General features: G+C 42.0%; 1 protein-coding gene and 1 non-coding gene across 8 annotated transcripts in view; one reads left to right on the forward strand and one right to left on the reverse strand.

Annotated features, from left to right (window-relative positions):
- Positions 1-19571, reverse strand: part of KBTBD2 (kelch repeat and BTB domain containing 2) — a 29852-nt gene that overhangs the window by 6275 nt on the left and 4006 nt on the right. For 5 of the 7 annotated variants that reach the window (XM_008261621.4, XM_051853282.2, XM_051853281.2 and 2 more), the window contains exons 2-3: positions 9576-10084; positions 1088-1253 (exon numbers count right to left, since the gene is read on the reverse strand). In XM_008261621.4, the coding sequence (XP_008259843.1) occupies positions 1088-1253; positions 9576-9745 (336 nt within the window). In that variant the 5' untranslated portion in view covers positions 9746-10084. The remainder of the gene's footprint in view (positions 1-1087; positions 1254-9575; positions 10085-19571) is intronic. The other 2 variants (XM_008261622.4, XM_051853287.2) reach the window with 1 other exon arrangement.
- LOC127492720 (small nucleolar RNA U13) lies at positions 16958-17064 on the forward strand. The gene has a single exon (XR_007922417.1). It is a non-coding gene; the product is annotated as a small nucleolar RNA U13 (small nucleolar RNA).

Raw genomic sequence — 19571 nt, forward strand, 5'->3', positions numbered from 1 at the left:
CCAGAGCTCCTGGCTCCTGGCTGTGGATCAGTGCAGCTCCGGCCATTGTGCCATTTGGGGAATGAACCAGCAGATGGAAGACCTCTCTCTCTCTCTCTCTCTGCCTCTGCCTCTCCTTCTCTCTCTGTTTAACTCTTGCCTTTCAAATAAATAAATCTGAAGTGCCGGCATCCCATATCGGCGCAAGTTCAAGACCCGGCTGCTCCACTTCCAATCCAGCTCTCTGCTATGGCCTGGGAAAACAGCAGAGGATGGCCCAAGTCCTTGGGCCCCTGCACTTGCATGGGAGGCCCGGAAGAAGCTCCTAGCTTCGGACTGGTGCAGCTCCGACCATTGCAGCCAATTGGGGAATGAACCATCGGATGGAAGACCCCTCTCTCACTCTCACTGTCTCTCTGCCTTTCCTCTGTGTAACTCTTTCAAATAAATAAATCTGAAAAATAAAAAATACTTAAGGAGTAAAAAAAAAAAAATAGAAAATGTAAATAAATCACAGTATAGGAAATGATTATTGTCAGGTACCTAGATTATGATTTTCTGAACTTGGACAAAATAATTACATAAGAAAATCACACAAACAATATTCTGAATAAGGGTCATTATCAGCCATTCTTATCTAGAGAGGCAAGACAGCAAATCACAGGAATAATATATCTGTGTGTGGTTATAAACTACCTGCATTTGAATGACTCAGCCACTCTATGCTTCTTTAACCTGTTTTCTCTTAAAGTAGATCTCAGCTGAATCAGAACTGCTACCTATTGTACTTATTCAGCATCACGGCAACTAAATAGCCATTTACAATGAAGACTCAAGTGCTTGGACTCAACACCTGGACTGGCCAATTAGTACCTGTGTTTCAGGGAAAGCAGCTTGACTTTTCTAAGCCTCAGTTTTCTCTTAAATACTATGGGGAAGTAACAGTTACCTACCTCAATTACAACTACAAGGGTTAGAAGAAAATCTTTTTAAAACTTGTGTAGCATCTAGCACATAAAATCTACAATAAGAAAAGTACATGTATATGACGTATCACTGGTCAAGTTGTTTCCTAATAAACTGAGGAGAAAAAAAAAAATCTACTTACCTGTAGGAAGCAAGCTGTTTCATAAAGCTGTTCTACAGTGCTGTCATTTATTGCCAAGTTACCCGTGTAAGCATAAGTTATTATTATCTGTAAGGTGGCAGCATCCACATTTCTCAGGTGCACGTGTGTCTGTTTACTTTCACTTAGTCCACTCATGAACATGGCCCTATACCAGAGAGAAGGAAAACAAAGATTCAGGATGTAGTGTTAAAAAAACAGTAGAGCTGAAAAGAAAACCTAGACAACATAAGCTATTTATTTAGGGTAATAATTTCAAGGTAAGACTTTTGAGGGAGACAACAGCAAAGCATATGACCCAGTGCCAAAGCTACACCAGACCATTTCACCATGATTGAGTGAAAACATCAAAATTCACTGCTTCCTAATATTCATAAATACTGTTTAGCAATAAAAAGAAACTACTGATAAATGATACAACATAAATGAATTCCAAAAACATGCTTAGTCAAAGAAGCCAAACATAAAAGATAACACTAAAGTATCTATTCAAAGAAAATGTCCCAAAAAGGCAAATACACCAGTTACCCTAATATGTTATATAGGTAATCCAAACAACATATTAACCACTACATCAAATACCTATACTTTTCCCAACGCCTTAAAAAAAATTAAAAAAAAATTAAAAAAAAAAGGAAAAATATTATTTGAAAGAGGGAGAGACAGAGACAGATCTTCTATCTATTGCCTCACTCCCCACATGCCTGCAACAGCCAGGGTTAGGCCAAGCCAGGAGCTTCTAGGAACTCCATCCAGGTTTCCTATGTGGGTGGCAGAATTCAAGGGCTTAGGCCACCCATCATCATCTTCTGCCCGCCAGGCACACTGCATAGACTGAAGTGTGGAGTGGCTGGGGCTCAAACTAGGCACACTGATAAGGGATGTGGGCATTCCAAGCTGCAGCTCTTTCCCAACATTTTTAGTTGTTTTTTTTTCCCCCCAAAGATTTATTTATCTGAATGGGAAAGTTACAGGCAGAGACACAGATGGATTTTTCATCCGCTACTTTACTCCCCAAATGGCCATTAACACTGGGGCTGGGTCAGGTGGAAGCCAGGAGCCTGAACTCTAATCAGGTCTCCCATGTGGGTGTAAGGGTCCAAGCTCTTGAGCCATCTTCCACTGCTTTCCCTGGCATATTAGCATGGACCTGGACTGGAAATCGATCTGTCAGAACTGGAATCGGCATCCATATGGAATGCTGGCACGGCATGTAGCTTAACCCACTTAGGCATGATGCCAACCCCTCTGACATTTTCTGATCCATAGCTGGTTGAATCCGAGGATGCAGAACCCCTAAACAGAGAGCTGACTGCACGTTTTAAATAGACAGATTTTTAAATATGTAAAATATCTCATGGCCGGCGCCGCGGCTCACTAGGCTAATCCTCCACCTAGCGGCGCCGGCGCACGGGGTTCTAGTCCTGGTCGGGGTGCCGGATTCTGTCCCGGTTGCCCCTCTTCCAGGCCAGCCCTCTGCTGTGGCCAGGGAGTGCAGTGGAGGATGGCCCAGGTGCTTGGGCCCTGCACCCCATGGGAGACCAGGAAAAGCACCTGGCTCCTGCCATCGGATCAGTGCGGTGCGCTGGCCGCAGCGCGCCGGCCGCGGCGGCCATTGGAGGGTGAACCAACGGCAAAGAAAGACCTTTCTCTCTGTCTCTCTCTCACTGTCCACTCTGCCTGTCAGAAAAAAAAAAAAAAAGAAACTGTGCTCAAAGTGCAACTGGTATTGTAGAGAATACAAAACAGCATTTAGGCATGCAGGAGAAAAACCCTTCTATATATATATATATATATACACACACACACACACACACATATATGTATGTATATATATGTGTGTGTATATATGTATGTGTATATATATATACATATATATATGTAGGGTCAAGAGTGGGTATCACAACACTCAATAGTTTGAGCCTTTCAAGGACAAGCAGATGAGGAAAGCATTCAAAAGCAGGTAAAAGAGAGTCAAAAAGGAAGTGTTCCAGGAGCACAGCTTAACACAGGGTTTATGCAGGATACTGAAAAATGAAATAAAAAGGTTAAGTGACAGATCATGAAAGGTCTTTAAGATAAAGAAGTCTGAGCTTTTTCTAGAAAGTAGCAAAGAAGACTGAAGAGCTTTAAACCCAGAAATAGCAAGACAAAATATACTGGAAGATGAATACACTCACAGACTTCAATAGCCAAAACCTTGAAACAGAAAAACAGCAATTAACTTACAGGAGAGATAAGAACCACCTGAGTCAAGATAACAGCAATGGACAGAACTATCACAAAGAGCCTGGCAATTTTCTGAACCTAGGGAATGGGATACAGTTAAGAAGTAGATGTGAAGAGTCAAAGCTATGAGTTTATTTCCAAGTATCTGAAAAAATATTAATTATTGGGACAAAATTATAAAGCCAAGTAGTAATGTTAACTCTAGGCAAAGGGAGTTGAATTTTGGATATACTTGATTTGAGGGTAGGGCAGTTGAATCAAATGGAAATAATAACAAGTTAAGTATTTCTTTTTTTTTTATTTTGGACAGGTAGAGTGGACAGTGAGAGAGAGAGACAGAGAGAAAGTTCTTCCTTTGCTGTTGGTTCACCCTCCAATGGCCACCACAACCGGTGCACCGCGCTGATCCGAAGGCAGGAGCCAAGTGCTTCTCCTGGTCTCCCATGGGGTGCAGGGCCCAAGCACCTGGGCCATCCTCCTCTGCACTCCCCGGCCACAGCACAGAGCTGGCCTGGAAGAAGGGCAACCTGGACAGAATCTGGCACCCCGAGCAGAACTAGAACCCCCAGGCGGAGGATTAGCCTAATGAGCAGCGGCGCTGGCCACGAGTTAAGTATTTCATATTAGAGCTTTGGAGATCTGGCATTAATGCAGTGGGCCATAACTCATCTACAAAATAATATTGGTTAAAGGCACCTAAGTAATGTGAGGAAGACTAAAAACCTGCAAGAAAATCACACCCAGGAATCCCAATGACCAAACTAAAGCAGAAGTCAATTAAGATAAAAAAGAAAAAACCACGACAGAAGGTTGAAAAAGATTCAGCAAGGAGCTAAGAACCAGCAGACCAGTATAATGCTAACTCAGGAAAACAGAAGTGGTGACAAACACTGTAGAGCCAAGGGAAACAAACATTTCATTATCAATGATAAAGTCACTGCTGTCTCAGATCTCAGAGCGAGCAGTAAAGGACAGCAGCCAGATAGATTCTTACAGCTGTTTAGTCTCCCTCACATAACATACCCATCTTTAGGTGGGAAGTACTAGAATGGCCAAAACAATGCCAATCAGGGTGCATGAAGACTTCCTATCAAAGGAGACAGGATGAATACAGAGAAAGACAACTAATGGACAGCCAGAAAATACATTCAAGACCTGAGAGGAAACCCTTTAAAACCACCTACTGCTACCAGATTCACCTAATATGGAAAAAAATGGAAGGTAATCCTAAGAAACTTGAAAAAGAATTCTGAGAGCTGAGTAATATCAAGTGTGTTTTACATCCATTCTACTAAAAGACAGTGACTTTGTAAAAGGGAATGGTGCAAATCAGCTTGACTATACAGATAACAGAAGACTAGTTTATTCCTATGGTTTATGACACCAGAATGATGGACTTCTGTAAAGGAAATGTACTTCCTGATACCAAAGGCTGCACAAGACTAGTCAATGTGATTAAGAAAATGTTAAACTGACATTTAAAAAAAATTTTTAAAGTATTTTCATTTATTTATTTGAAAAGCAGAGTTACAGAGAAAGAGAGGCAGAGAGAATGAGACTGAATCTTCCATCTGCTGGTTCACTCTCCAAATGACTGGAGTTGGGCCTGTATGAAGCCAGGATCCAGGAGCTTCTTCATTCTCCCACATGGGTGCAGGGGCCCAAGCACTTGGGCCATCCTCTAGTGTTGTCCCAAGTGAATTAGCAGGGAGCTGGATGGGAACCGGAGTAGCTGGGACTCAAACTGCCACCCATATTGGATGCCAGCACCAGAGGCAGAGGATTTACCAGCTTTGCCACAGTGCCAACCTAAACTGGCAATTTTAATAAAGAGCAAATACTGAATTATATGTTGTAAAAGGCTGAAGTACCACAGAAGTAGTGCTGAATAATTCTCAAGTAATTGTCATACCAATAGTGTATATACTAAGAAATAGAAACTACTGAGAATAATCTAATGATTCCTGAAGGGATGAAATTGATAACTCAAAGTACAATGTGAATATATCTTATCAAAAGGCAAAATCTCTGATGGCATATATTTGTAGTGCATTACATGTAGAGAACCTGAAACCAGAATGTAGTTGAAGAACACTCGGAAGAAGAACACTTGGGAAAAGACCACTTGGGAGGACATGCAACAATCTATCCAGTGGAGAGAATATATACACAGGAAGAAAAAAATTTAACACATGAGTATCCCTCATGGATGACACTGGCCCAGATATATTTTAATAATGGGTGGCTTAAACCCCAAACATGTGTTGAACCATTCTTTCTACCTATTTAATAAGTATCTGATTTGTTTTAGGGAGAACAATGATATTTTAGAAGTCCAAGGAAGAGGTAAACATTTAGCCTACCTCTTTATTTTTTTTATTTTTTATTTTTTGGACAGGCAGAGTGGAGAGAGAGAGAGACAGAGAGAAAGGTCTTCCTTTGCCATTGGTTCACCCTCCAATGGCCGCCGCGGCTGGCATGCTGCGGCCGGCGCACTGCGCTGATCCAATGGCAGGACCCAGGTTCTTCTGGTCTCCCATGGGGTGCAGGGCCCAAGCACTTGGGCCATCCTCCACTGCACTCCCTGGCCACAGCAGACAGCTGGCCTGGAAGAGGGGCAACCGGGACAGAATCTGGCACCCCGACCGGACTAGAACCTGGTGTGCCGGTGCCGCAAGGCAGAGGATTAGCCTAGTGAGCCGCGGCACCGGCCTTAGCCTACTTTTTAAGATACCCACATTTCATACTGTAGTGGATGGGTTCAGCAACTGGCTCTGGCTCCTGACTCCAGTTTCCTGCTAATAATAAAGACTCTGGGAGCCTGTGGTGATGGATCAAATAATTAGGCTTCTGCCACCCACACGGGAGACTGTATTGGTTTCCCAGCTTCTCAGTTATGGCCTGGTCCATCCCCAGCAATTGCAAGCATTTGAGGAGTAAATCAGCAGAGATCATTCTCTCTCTGCTTCTCAAGTAAGACAGGAGTGGGCAGTGTAGTACAGTGGGTTAAAGCTATCCAGCATCCCCAATCAGAGTGCTGATTTGAGTCCCAGGTACTCCATTACTGACCCAGGTTTCTGCAAATGTATCCTGGGAAGCAGCAGTTGGTTCAAGCACTTGGACCCCTGCTACCTACATGGGAGACAGATGGAGTTTCAAGCTCCTGGCTTTGGCCTGGCTGTTGCAGGTATTTGGGGATTGAACCAGTAGATTAAAATTAATAAACATTAAAAAAAAAAGAAAAAGAAAAAGAAACCTCCCACTAACCAAGATAAAAAAAATTACCAAAAAAAAAAAAAAAAAAAAGGTTCACGGAAATTGAAGAAAGACCTGGCTAGTGATTCTAAAATGAAACAAACAAAAAAAACAAAAAAGGCAACCTTTAAAGGACTGTGTTGTTTGTAAGACTGTAATACTGATTAAAGACAAATTTCCTGGAGGGGCCAGCGCGGTGGCTCACTTGGTTAATCCTCCGCCTGCGGCACTGGCATCCCATATGGCGCCGGGTTCTAGACCCGGTTGCTCCTCTTTCAGTCCAGCTCTCTGCTGTGGCTGGGGAAGGCAGTGGAGGATGGCCCAGGTGCTTGGGCCCCTGCACCTGCATGGGAGACTGGGAAGAGGCACCCGGCTCCTGGCTTCCAATCAGCACACCTCCAGCTGTAGCGGCCATTTGGGGAGTGAACCAACGGAAGGAAGACCTTTCTCTCTGTCTCTCTCACTGTCTCTAACTCTACCTGTCAAATAAAAAAAAATTTCCTAGAATACTAATTACAACTCAATTAAAGATAAATAATCTCATGGCTAGAGAATAGCCCATGTGTTATTTTCTGGTAAAGACGATGACCACACAGAAAATTTAAGTATTATACACAGAATTTCTGCATAGATTTAAAAGTTAGACCAGGTGACTACTAAAGTTACTACCAATAAAGATTCTACTCTGTGATTACAAATGTCAGGTGGAAAACCCACAACTAAGGTTTAAAGCTCTTTCCAACAATGGAGAGTCAAATAATAATTAATGGCCATTAAAAAAGGAGAGTACAGAGCCAGTGCTGTGGTGCCAGCATCCCCTATGGACCCCGTTCAAGTCCCAGCTGCTCCACTTCTGATCTGGCTCTCTGCTGTGGCTTGGGGAAGCAGTACGAGATGGCCCAACTTCTTGGGCCCCTGGACCGGCATGGGAGACCTGGAGGAAGCTCCTGGCTCCTGGCTCTGGATTTTTTTTTTTTTTTTTTTTTTTTTTTGCTTATTTTGGGAAGTGAACCAGTGGAATGGAAGACCCTCCCACCCCACTCTACCCCTGTAACTCTTTCAAATAAAATAATTCTGTTTTTTATTTTTTGCCAGGCAGAGTTAGACAGTGAGAGAGAGAGACAGAGAGAGAAAAAAAGGTCTTTCTTCCGATATTCACTCCCCTAATGGCCGCTACAGCCGGCACTGCGCCAATCCGAAGCCAGGAGCCGGATGCTTCCTCCTGGTCTCCCATGCGGGTGCAGGGCCCATCCTCCACTGCCTTGGGCCACAGCAGAGAGCTGGACTGGAAGAGGAGCTAACGGGACAGAATTCGGCGCCCCAGACAGGACTAGAACCCGGGGTGCCGGTGCCACAGGTGAAGGATTAGCCAAGTAAGCCACGGCGCCAGCCATCAAATAAAATAATTCTAAAAAACCAAACAAAAGGAGCGCATAGGGGCAAGCATTTGGCCCAGAGGTTAAGATACCACTTGGGACACCCACATCCCATATCTGAAGGCCTGTGTTCAAGTCCTGGCTCCACTACCTATTCTAACTTCCAACTAATGCACACCCATGAGCAACAGGCTCAATCACTTGGGTAACTTGGGAGACCTGGACTGAGTTACCAGCTCTTTACTTCAGCCTAGCCAACACTACTATTGCAGGCATTTGGAAAGTGAACCAGCAGAGATAGGAGGTCTATGTCTGTCTGTCTCTGCCTTTCAAATTAAAAAATGCTTAAATGGGGAAAAGGAGGAGAGCTAATGAGCCCAAGTATTAACTGAACCTGTAAACTTGAATTTCTAACACCATTTGCTAAAATAATGAATCTGAAAACAAATCAAAAACAAAAAACCAGTATCACACCATTTAGGAGGCTTTTAAATAATAAAGATTCTGATTTCATAATCCAGACCCCCTGAATAAAAATTTCTGAATTTGAAATCCAATACTCTCTGTAAAAGCACTAAAATTCTAATAACCAACCAGGTTTTAGAACTACTATTTGCAAATAGGCTAAGCTTCCCAACACAGACAAGAAAATCAGAATCTGAAATTGCATCAACAATCCACACTTTAACCTGAAAACAAAAACTGTAAGCACTTGGGCTCTAGCTTCTGCTATCACCATGGGATGCAGTTACACTGAAGAGTATGAAGCTTCTGTATCTTCATGTGGTCAGATTAAATCGGTCCTGTGTATAACTGCCAGTAAATAACAGCAGAAATGAACTCACTGCCAATCTTTACTTACTGGGGGGCGGGGAATATTCCTAGTAAAAATATACTAGTCTACATTTAATTCATCTTATTCATCCTATCCTTTTCAAATATTAAGTAGTAAAAATCAACCTAAGGCACAGAACCAATCGATGTCTTTTGTCTTGGCTTCTACTTCTCATGAAATTTAAAGATACAAAAGGTCACCAAAGTATAAAGTTTATTTGTGACTAACAAATAACTGAAGCAACTTCTATTTTCTAAGGAACAGAAAACACCTAGTAAGGCTAAATGGTTATCTCAAATGGTAACAATAATCACAAGTGAGAAATAGAATTAGATTTTTGTAAAAGAAAGAAAAGTTTTAACATGTCTCAACAGCACCAATTATCCTCCAAAAATTACTGAGCCTATTTTAACACCTCAGTTTTTAAACAAGGACCAATATTTTCTAATTATAATATTTTTTAAAAATCTTGAGTAAATTACCCTGTTTTTCTTTCAAAGGAACAATATTCTGTAATTTTCTGCTCCCTCAAACTTAAAACTTTGCCTTAACGTCAACCAATTTCTATATTTAAACTTCTGTAAAAACTTCTTTACTCTGTTCCGAACTTACACATGCAAGGCAATGACTGGGCAAGCAGTATATCATCTGAGGTAGAAAATCTAAAACATTATAGGATTTTTAAAAAATGTAAAACAGCATTTAAAAGAATCCCTATTAAAACAAGCTAACATTCTATATGTATAATTTACAAACTAATAAAGAAAGTACTTACCTGAAATAAGAGCTACATGTTGCAAGAACCATCTTATGACAAGGGAATTCAGTGCCCTCAACAACTAACACTATATCAGTAAACAACTGCTGTTCATAAAACAGCTTCAACTGTTCCAGCAAGGACACAGCATATTCAGTATTGATCTGCCTCTCGTCTTGAGTGGACATGACTGTATTCCATTAATAGCTCTCGAAACAGATTAGAAAAGTCAATCTTACTGATGGAAGGTCAAGTGAATACTTCTGAAATAAAGAAGCAAGTCTGTTTGCTGTTATCTGTAACATTCAGAGCCAAGACGGACTTTCACTAAGGAATATCTTGTGACAGCCTTAGAATCACTTCTAGGTCATCCTCTGTTGGTCAGGTTCTTCAGGGTTTTTCAACACGAAAACTGGCTGCAGACATCCTGCTCAAAACTGCAACTGTGCAGCTCATGAGCTAAAGAAAAAAGTTCACGAGGTAGGTTCTGTGGCAACATCCTATGTTTAGTGGATCCTCTGCATTAACTAAAAAGAAAAAATGTTTAGTTAGAATACCTAGGCCAGTATACTCCTAGAAAATAATGTTTTAAATGGCAGCCTTAAATATAGATAAGATTTACTTGAAATTCAACTTTTAGACACTACCATAAAAATAAAACATGAGAAGAATGAACATTTTAACAATTTACTAAATTTAAAATAAAAACACTGAAGGAAATTTGCCTTCAATACAAAATGTAAGCATCACAAAAAACAAGAAACACATATATAAGCACATTTTCAAGTTTTTTAACAATAAATAAATTACCAAAGCCAGATCTCCCAGGTACTTATTTAGTTCCAACATGTGAACATAATTTAAAGGAAAAAAACAAAAAATAAAAAAGCTTCTTGCAGAGATTTCACTCTTTGAATGTATTTTAAATACTTTTTTTTTTTTTTTTTTTTTGACAGGCAGAGTAGACAGTGAGAGAGAGAGAAAGATCTTCCTTTGCCGTTGGTTCACCCTCCAATGGCCACTGCGGCCGGCACGCTGCGGCCAGCGCACCGCACTGATCCGATGGCAGGACCCAGGTACTTATCCTGGTCTCCCATGGGGTGCAGGGCCCAAGCACTTGGGCCATCCTCCACTGCACTCCCGGGCAACAGCAGAGAGCTGGCCTGCTAGAGGGGCAACTGGGACTAGAACCCGGTGTGCCGGCGCCGCAAGGTGGAGGATTAGCCTAGTGAGCCGCGGCGCCGGCCTTTAAATACATTCTAAAATGCTTCATATTTAATTGAAATCAAAATATTCAGTAACAGATTAAACTGTTTATTTCTAAAGTATGAGCTATATATTTTTAAAATTTAAAGTTCAATCCTGTATATGTAATTTCTCTTCGTAGTTGTCCCTTTCTAGAAGTCCTTATGAATAAGAGTATAATTTTACTGAAAAAACATAAAACACGATTAAATGGAGAAATACAAACACGGTACTTTAAAGCAGGGAAGACCAGTTTATTTCAACAAATATCTTGGAACAAATGTAACCACTCAAGGGGAAAAAAAATCCTTGATTTTAGTCATATTGCATACTATTCATCAAAAAAGTCCAGCTGAAACAAACTTCAAAATGTTACTTGGAACTCAGTATTTACAACATATGGCAAAGGAACCACAAACCAGGAAAAGAGGGAAAACTCCAACAGAAACACTACTAATACAGTAACTATAAAAACTATCACCTGTTTTCTCATTAGATGATACTTAGCTCCTTCCCATTTCCAGAAAGTCAAGTGACTTTTGACATGAAACTTATATAATATAAATACAACCATCACTGCAACCACTAGTATTTTTCCTCACAAAATATTCATTATTTCAAAGAGAAGATCACACTGAACTTTCCTACCAAACTACACTATTAGGCCAACTGCTAACTTGATACGGATGTCAAGTTTCCAGTCAAGTTAACTATGGAAGTAACTAAAACAGGTGCAAAGGGAGACAGACTGAGACTTTGGGTCATTTAAGGTAATGACTTTGCTCTTCCACAACTGAAAGTAATACTACAAATCTGAGCTCTACTTCAATCTCTGAGGTTAATAATATCTAAAATCACTGACTACTTCCATACATTAATAATACAGCAAGGCCCAGGTCAACAAGGGTATTAGAAAACAATCATTCTTACACAGGAGAGAAGTTGATACATACCCACAATCCTTTATTCAAACTCTGTTTCGAAATTTAGAATTCCTCAGATTTTACAAAGGTAAAGTGACTCATACATTAATACATTACAAAACCCTCTCAAGGGTCTGGGTCTGCACTCCATAACTGAACACATAATCATCTCTTAGGGAAATTTGAACAGTGAAAAAGACAAAGCCTCATGTTACTTCAGGTCAAGTTTTGCTAGTGATGAGTTGTTTTTTAATTTTTGAGTTTTCACAGCTTTTTAAATTTTAGAATTGCAGATAAGGTACAAAGACATAATACTTGGCACTGTAAGTGCTTAAAACCTTCTAACCTATCATTTGTATCTCTAGAAATTTCTTACAGAAATGTAGTAATAAATTCAAAGTCCCAACCCCAACTGCAGGACCCAAAACTGTCTCCATCTATGTTTAAAATGTGTAAAAGCCAGTGGTGACTTAGGGCAAGTCAGATTTAGAGTACAATGTTAGACTCTAGAATTTCTTGCAGGAAAGTTGTTACAGGGTTATTTTTAATATTTATTTATTTACTTGAAAGGCGGTTAGCTAAAGTTTGTGATCTTCCATCTGCTGGCTCACTACTCCCCAAATGGCCGAAATGGGGGGGAGGGGGCGGCCCAAGCTGGAGCCAGGAGCCAGGAGCCAGGAGCCAGGCACTCTGTTCCATTCTCCCACATAGGTGTCAGGGCCCAGGTATTTGTGCCATCTCATGCTGCTTTCTCAGGCACATTAACAAGGAACTGAACTGGAAGTGGAGAGCTGGGACTGGACCTGGGGCCCATACGGGATGCCCCGTCCCAGGTGACAGCTTAACCGCTGTGAGAAATTGCTGGGCTCCACACGCAGGTTTATTTCATTAACCTAATAATGATATGACCTGACTTTTTACAGAGTATTTTTGGACCCACTAAATTTATGTCTGGATTTGATCTGATTTTTGAAATCATATACATGAAACCATATTAAAACATCTGAGGTCTACTTTTAGAAAATCACACAGCAGTAATAATCATTAATACTGCTCTTACTAGATTCCCCTATTTCTTACTCTCTTTTTTAATCCCAGGTACATTTTCTTCCACATAGATATCCTAAACTAAAAATTTTAGGAGCCAGTGTAGTGAGTAAAGCTGCATCTCCTATGTGTGCCAGTCTGTGTCCAGGCTGCTCCACTTCTGATCCAGTTCTCTACTAATGATCTGGGGAAAACAGGGAAAGATGGCAAGTGTTTGGGCCACTGCCACCTACATAGGAGACCTGGAAGAAGCTCCTAGCTCTGGCCTGACCCAGTACCCCAGTCCCAGCCATCGCGGCCACAACCAGCAAATAGAAGATCTGTCTGTCTCCTCCCTCCCTCTGAAACTCTTTCAAATAAATAATCTTTTAAAACAAATTTATTTTGGGTTGGCACCCCATATGGGTGCTGGTTCAAGTCCCAGTTGCTCCTCTTCCCATCTGGCTCCCTGCTAACAAGCCTGGGAAAGCAGTGGAACATGGCCCAAGTGGGAGACCCAGAAGAAGTTCCAGGCTGGCCTAGCCCTAGCCATTGTGGCCATTTGGGAAGTGAACCAGTAGATGGAAGACTGATCTCTCTCTCTCTTCTCTCTCTCTAGCTCTGCCTTTCAAATAATAATAGTAATCTTTAAAAGAGTTATTTACTAATTTGAAAGGCAGAGTTACAGAAGCAGAGAGAGAGAGAGAGAGAGAGAGAGAGAAAATGTCTTCCATCTACTGGTTCACTCTCCAGATGGCAGCAATAGCCAGAGTAGGCCAATCCAGAGCCAGGAGCCTCTTCCAGTTCTCCCAGGTGGGTGCAGGGGCCCAAGGATTTGGGCCATCCTCTACTGCTTTCCCAGGCCATGGCAAAGAGCTGGAAAGGAAGTGGAGCAGCCAGCACTGCAGGAGGCGGCTTTACTCATTATGCCACGGCCACTGGCCCCAAATAAATAAATCTTAAAAAAAAAAAAAAAAATCATTTTAAAGGGGCAGGCATGATGGGGCAGGTTAACCCACCACCTATGGAGCTAGCACCCTATGTGAACATCAGGTTTAAGTCCTGGTCACTCCATTTCTGATCCAGCGCCCTGCTAATGCACCTGAGGAAAGCAGCAGAAGATGGCCCAAGTCCTTGAGCCCCTACCACTCACGTGGGAGACCCAGATAGAGTTCCAGGCTCCTGGATTTGGCCTGGCCAAGCCCAGGTTGTTGCAAAGCAGCCATCTGGGGAGTTAATCAGTGGATGAAAGATCTCTGCCTCTCCCTGTACCTCTGCCTTTCAAATAAAAACTACCTTAAAATAGGCACAAAAAAAGTCACTCATTCACTAAGTAAAAGAACCTAATGAATCAAACAGATTATATCCAATTAAAAATAAAATTAAGTCTCACCTCTTGGGTATACACACTTCAAAATATATTAACTAAAAACATGAAAGGTGCAAAGTTTAGGATGACAAACCAAAAACCTTCAAAAATGCCCGTAACAGAAACATTTTCTATAGCAAGATTCCTTCTCTCCTAAAAACAAAACTTGAAATAGACATACTACTCTAAAAAATTTCACAAAATCTCTATATTGCTTAATTATCAAGAAATTTGACACATTCTACATGTGGTTTTTTTGGTTTTTTTTTTTTTTTTTGACAGGCAGAGTGGACAGTGAGAGAGAGAGAGTCAGAGGGAAAGGTCTTCCTTTGCTGTTGGTTCACCCTCCAATGGCCGCCACGGCTGGCACGCCGCGCTGATCCGATGGCAGGAGGCAGGTACTTATCCTGGTCTCCCATGGGTGCAGGGCCCAAGTACTTGGGCCATCCTCCACTGCCCTCCCGGGCCACAGCAGAGAGCTGGCCTGGAAGAGGGGCAACCGGGACAGAATCCAGCGCCCCAACCGGGACTAGAACCCGGTGTGCCGGCGCCGCAAGGCAGAGGATTAGTCTAGTGAGCCGCGGCACCGGCCCATATTTTGTTTTCAATAATTATACTGCTTTATGTTATCACTCTATACCTAAATTAGCTTCAAGAAGCCACATATCTTATTCGTAGATGTTAGTCTTCTCTGATTCTCAGATATCAAGGAATGTTTACTTAAATATGATTTAACAAATGTTTATTGATTACTTATGTGTCAGTCACTGTACCTTAAGTACTCAGATTGCAAGCTGCCAACTGTGGCTCCAAGACATCAAGTGCATTTACTCTTACAACAGCTAAAATCATAAAATCAATTATTCTATACAACCTCAAAAGCCACTAGAGACAAATGAACAAAGGAAGCAAAGTATATTTTTGTTAAAATCTGTTTTGATTTCTAGCTTCTAAACTTTTATTTTTAAAACTGACTTGAAAGGCAAAGATTCCCTCCCCAAATATCCACTGCAGCCAGACCTCAATCTAGGTCTCCTTTATGTGTGTGGCAGGGACCCAAGTAACTGAGCCCTCTCCTGCTGCCTCCAGGGTGCACATAAGCAGGAAGCTGGAATTGGAAATAGAGCCAGGACTCAAACCCAAGGACCCTGATATAGGATACGGGAACCACAAATGGCATCTTAACCAACACACCAAACATCTTTCTCTCATTTCCAAACCTTTGATAGACACATGAGAGAAATCTTATGCCTTACCAAAACAGAAACCATTGGAGGGTGGGGGACAGGCGCTGTGGCACAGCAGGCAAATCTGCCGCCTGCAGTGCCAGCATCCCATATGGGCTGCCTGTTTTGAGTTCCAGCTGTTCCACTTCTGATCTAGCTCTCTGCTATGGCCTGGAAAACAGCAAAAGATGGCCTAAATCTTTGGGCACCTGCACCCGCATGGGAGACCTGGAAGAAGCTTCTGGCTCCTTGCTTTGGATTGGCTCTGCTGCGGCAGCTGCCATTTATGTATTTATTTGAGAAGCAGAGTTACAGAGAGAGGGAGAGATAGAGAGAAAGGTCTTCCATTGGCTGGTTCATTCCCCAAATAGCCACAACAGCTGGAGCTGGGCAGATCTGAAGCCAGGAGCTTCTTCTGGATCTTCCACATGGGTGCAGGGGCCCAAGCACTTCAGCCATCTTCCACTGCTTTCCTAGGCCATAAGTAGAGAGCTGGATAGGAAGAAGAGCAGCCAGGACTCAAACCGGCGCCTCCATGGGATGCCAGCACCGGCCCCTACTTTCTCTCTTCCAAGATTTATTTGAAAGGCAGAGTGATACAGAGAAATCTTCCCACTGATTCAGTCCCCAATGGTCCCAATAGCCAGGTCTGAGTCAGGCAGAAGCCAGGAACCAAGAGCTCCATCCTGGTCTCCCAAAAGTGTTGCAGGGAACCAAGTACTTGGGTCATCTGCTACCTTGCCATCACATTAGGAAGCTGCATGAGAAGTGCAGCAGCCAGGACTTGAGCCAGTACTCAGATCCAGTATGCTGGCATCACAACGTCAGCCCCTCCAATCTCTTTAGACTACTTTTTTTTTTTTTTCAGGGACTAAAATATGTACCTTCAGTTGGTTTTACCAGAATAAAGTTTCCCTCCAGATCACAAAGTAAGAAAAAGCATAAGTCTTAAATTCCCAAAAACTAAATAAAATATAATTCTTAGTTTAATTTGTAGATATTCCACTGTTCTTAACGGAAATATCCTAACATCTCTCACACAACTGCATTTCTCAACTTCTGCTAGGTCAATGGACTCCTGAAATATCTATTCCTTCTAACTATAGGTACTCTTTATTAAGATTAAATACATGTCTTCCCCAAGATAACTTGTTGGAAAAAAAATCCATGAGCAAAATATATTGCAGATTCAAAAATACTGAAATTGGGGCTGGCACTGTGGCATAGCGGGTAACGCCACACCTGCAGTGCCAGCATCCCATATGGGAACCAGTTCGAGTCCTGGCTGCTCCACTTCAGATCCAGCTCTCTGCTACAGCCTAGGAAAGCAGCATTTGATGGCCCAAGTCCTTAGGCCCCTGCACCCACGTGGGAGACCCAGAAGAAGCTCCTGGCCCCTGGCTTCAGACCCGGCGCTGCTCCAGCCATTGCAGCCATCTGGGGAGTGAACCAGCAGATGGAAGACCTCTCTCTCTGCCTCTCATAAAAATAAATCTTAAAAAAAAAAGCAGAAATTAAAAAAAAAATACTTAAATTATGTTCTACTACTACAGTACACACTTGAAAAACAGATTGTGTAAGACAATATTTGTTTCAATACATTTAAAGAGGATCCTTTCTGTGGTTTGTAAAGATGTTTCCAACTGGTGTTCACATGACTGTGTGAGATGTGCCTCCCTTTAAACCTTGTTAGACGCCAGCACATGACCCATTTGATATGAATGAATACACTTAAGAAGCACACAGATTCATTAGATCAATCAAGGGCCAGAAACTGGGAATTCAATGTTACATGTCACACTTCTTTGTACCAGGTACTTCAAGATCAATAGGAAAGTCCTGTATTTAAAACTAATCATCAGAACAGACTCCACAGTGAAAAACAGAAACTAGCATTAAGTATTAAATGGGAGTCACACAAACAAAAATGAGATGAAATTCAATACTAAAAAAATGCAATGTACTGACATAAAGACTGTGAATATTCCTACTCCTTTTCCTAAATCCTGGACTCAATTCAATGTTTTTGATGCATGTGCTTGATGGCAGAGAATTCGTGAAGAAAAAAGTTACAATCCAACATAGGCTGAGATCCTTCTCTACCGACCTACTGATTTTCTGCTAATTAGCAGAGGACAAAGAACTACTTATCTTTAAAATCTAAGGTCCTCCTATAGAAATTTTAATTAAAAAAATTAAGAGAACAGCAAAAATTTTGCTTCAAATGATTTTCTCTGGGATAGCCAAGTCTCCAAGTACAACTGAGTGAATTCTACCATATAAAACTTTCAAGGCAAACAGTTATTAAATGATCATCAGGAATCAGTCAACAATCTGTAGTAACAGATATTTTACTTAAAAATCTGAAATGCTTGCTATGGAAAATTATCTCAACAGACTTTTGTAGCCTTTTAAAGTGGCTACAAAATAATCTTTGTAGAACACCAATCTGATTTTTCAATTTCATTATAAAATCTGAAATGTAGAAAAATACAACTTTCAAATTAGGGCCAGTGTTGCAACGTAGCAGTATCCCATACGCCTGCAGCAGCAGCATCCCACATGGGTGCCAGTTTGAGTCCGGGCTGCTCCCATTTCAACACAGCTTTATGCTGCCTGGGAAAGCGGCAGTGGATGAAACAAGTGCCTGGGCCCTTATTACCCATGTGGAAGACCCAGAAGCTGCTCCTGGCTTCTGCCTAGCCCAGCCCTGGCCACTGTAACCAGAAGATGGAAGATCCCTCTCTTTTGTAATTCTTTCAAAATAAATAAATAAACCTTAAAAAATAAATAAATAAAGTAGTTGGGTCCCAGCCATCCTGGAGAGGCTTAGACTGATGTTCCAGGTTCCAATCTTCAGTGTGGCCCAGCCCTGGCTGTTGAGTCAATTAGGAAAGAAGACTAGTGGCTGGGGGATGGACTTCTCTGTCTCTGCCTTTCAAATAAAAAAATTTTTTTTGAAATAAAGCAATTACATAGCAGGGATGAACCAGTGATAGAAAGGTCTCTGGCTGGCGCCGTGGCTCACTAGGCTAATCCTCCACCTTGCGGCGCCGGCACACCGGGTTCTAGTCCCGGTCGGGGTGCCGGATTCTGTCCCGGTTGCCCCTCTTCCAGGCCAGCTCTCTGCTGTGGCCCGGGAGTGCAGTGGAGGATGGCCCCCCATGGGAGACCAGGATAAGCACCTGGCTCCTGCCATCGGATCAGCGCAGTGCGCTGGTTGCAGTGCGCTGGCCGTGGCGGCCATTTGAGGGTGAACCAAGGGCAAAGGAAGACCTTTCTCTGTTTGTCTCTCTCACTGTCCACTCTGCCTGTCAAAAAAAAAAAAAAAAAAAAAAGAAGAAGAAGAAGAAGAAGAAGAAAGAAAGGTCTCCTGCCAGGAGGCTCAGTAGGCTATTTGTCATTATCTGCAGGAAGCACTTCCAAGTTACTTAAGGGGTCTTGCATCCACCAGCACAATACAGATTAAATACCAACGCAGAAGATTAAAAACTTGTTGAAAAGAATCCAAGGCATTCTGTATTTCAAGCACTACAAAAAAAAAAAGTAAATAAGAAGTACTAAAAAATAAGAGTATGAACTCAAATTACTACTTGATTTGAAAGCCCAGTTCTGCAACTCTTTCAGCTGTTGACTTTTGTTGTTCTGTTGAACTTATCTGAGAAGCAGAGACAGAGTGAGTCCTGTCTGTGGGCTCACTCCCCAAGTGCCAGCATCATCCCAGGGAATGCAATCCAGGTCTCCTCCATGGGCTGCAGGGGCCCAGTTGTCTGAAACATCACCACTGCCTCCAGGGTCAGCATTAGCAGGAAACCACAGTCAGGGAATCTGGTTATCAAACCCAGGTTATCAAGATGTGGGGCATGGGCATCTTCACCACTAGGCTAACTAACCACTCACCCCATGTGACCTTTTATAAGTTACTCTCTGTATCTCAGTGTTCTCATCTGTAAAATGCGAATAAAAATAAAATTCTCAATGAACTGTCCCAGGATTAAATGAGTTTCATACTTGAAACAGGCCCGGACACATGGCACTACTACATCAACATCTGCAATTGCTTTTTTAAATCCACTCACTGATGAGGCTTCTGCAGAACTCTACTCCCAAACCTCCACAGGTCTACAGATTCCAATTACAAAGTTTTAACACTCCAAAAATAGCTCTTTTATCCAGGCTAAAGACATTTTACATCAGAGAAATTCATTCAGTTTTCAGAGAATAT

This window comes from Oryctolagus cuniculus, chromosome 16 (genome assembly GCF_964237555.1).
Source record: "Oryctolagus cuniculus chromosome 16, mOryCun1.1, whole genome shotgun sequence".
NCBI classification, from domain to species: domain Eukaryota; kingdom Metazoa; phylum Chordata; class Mammalia; order Lagomorpha; family Leporidae; genus Oryctolagus; species Oryctolagus cuniculus.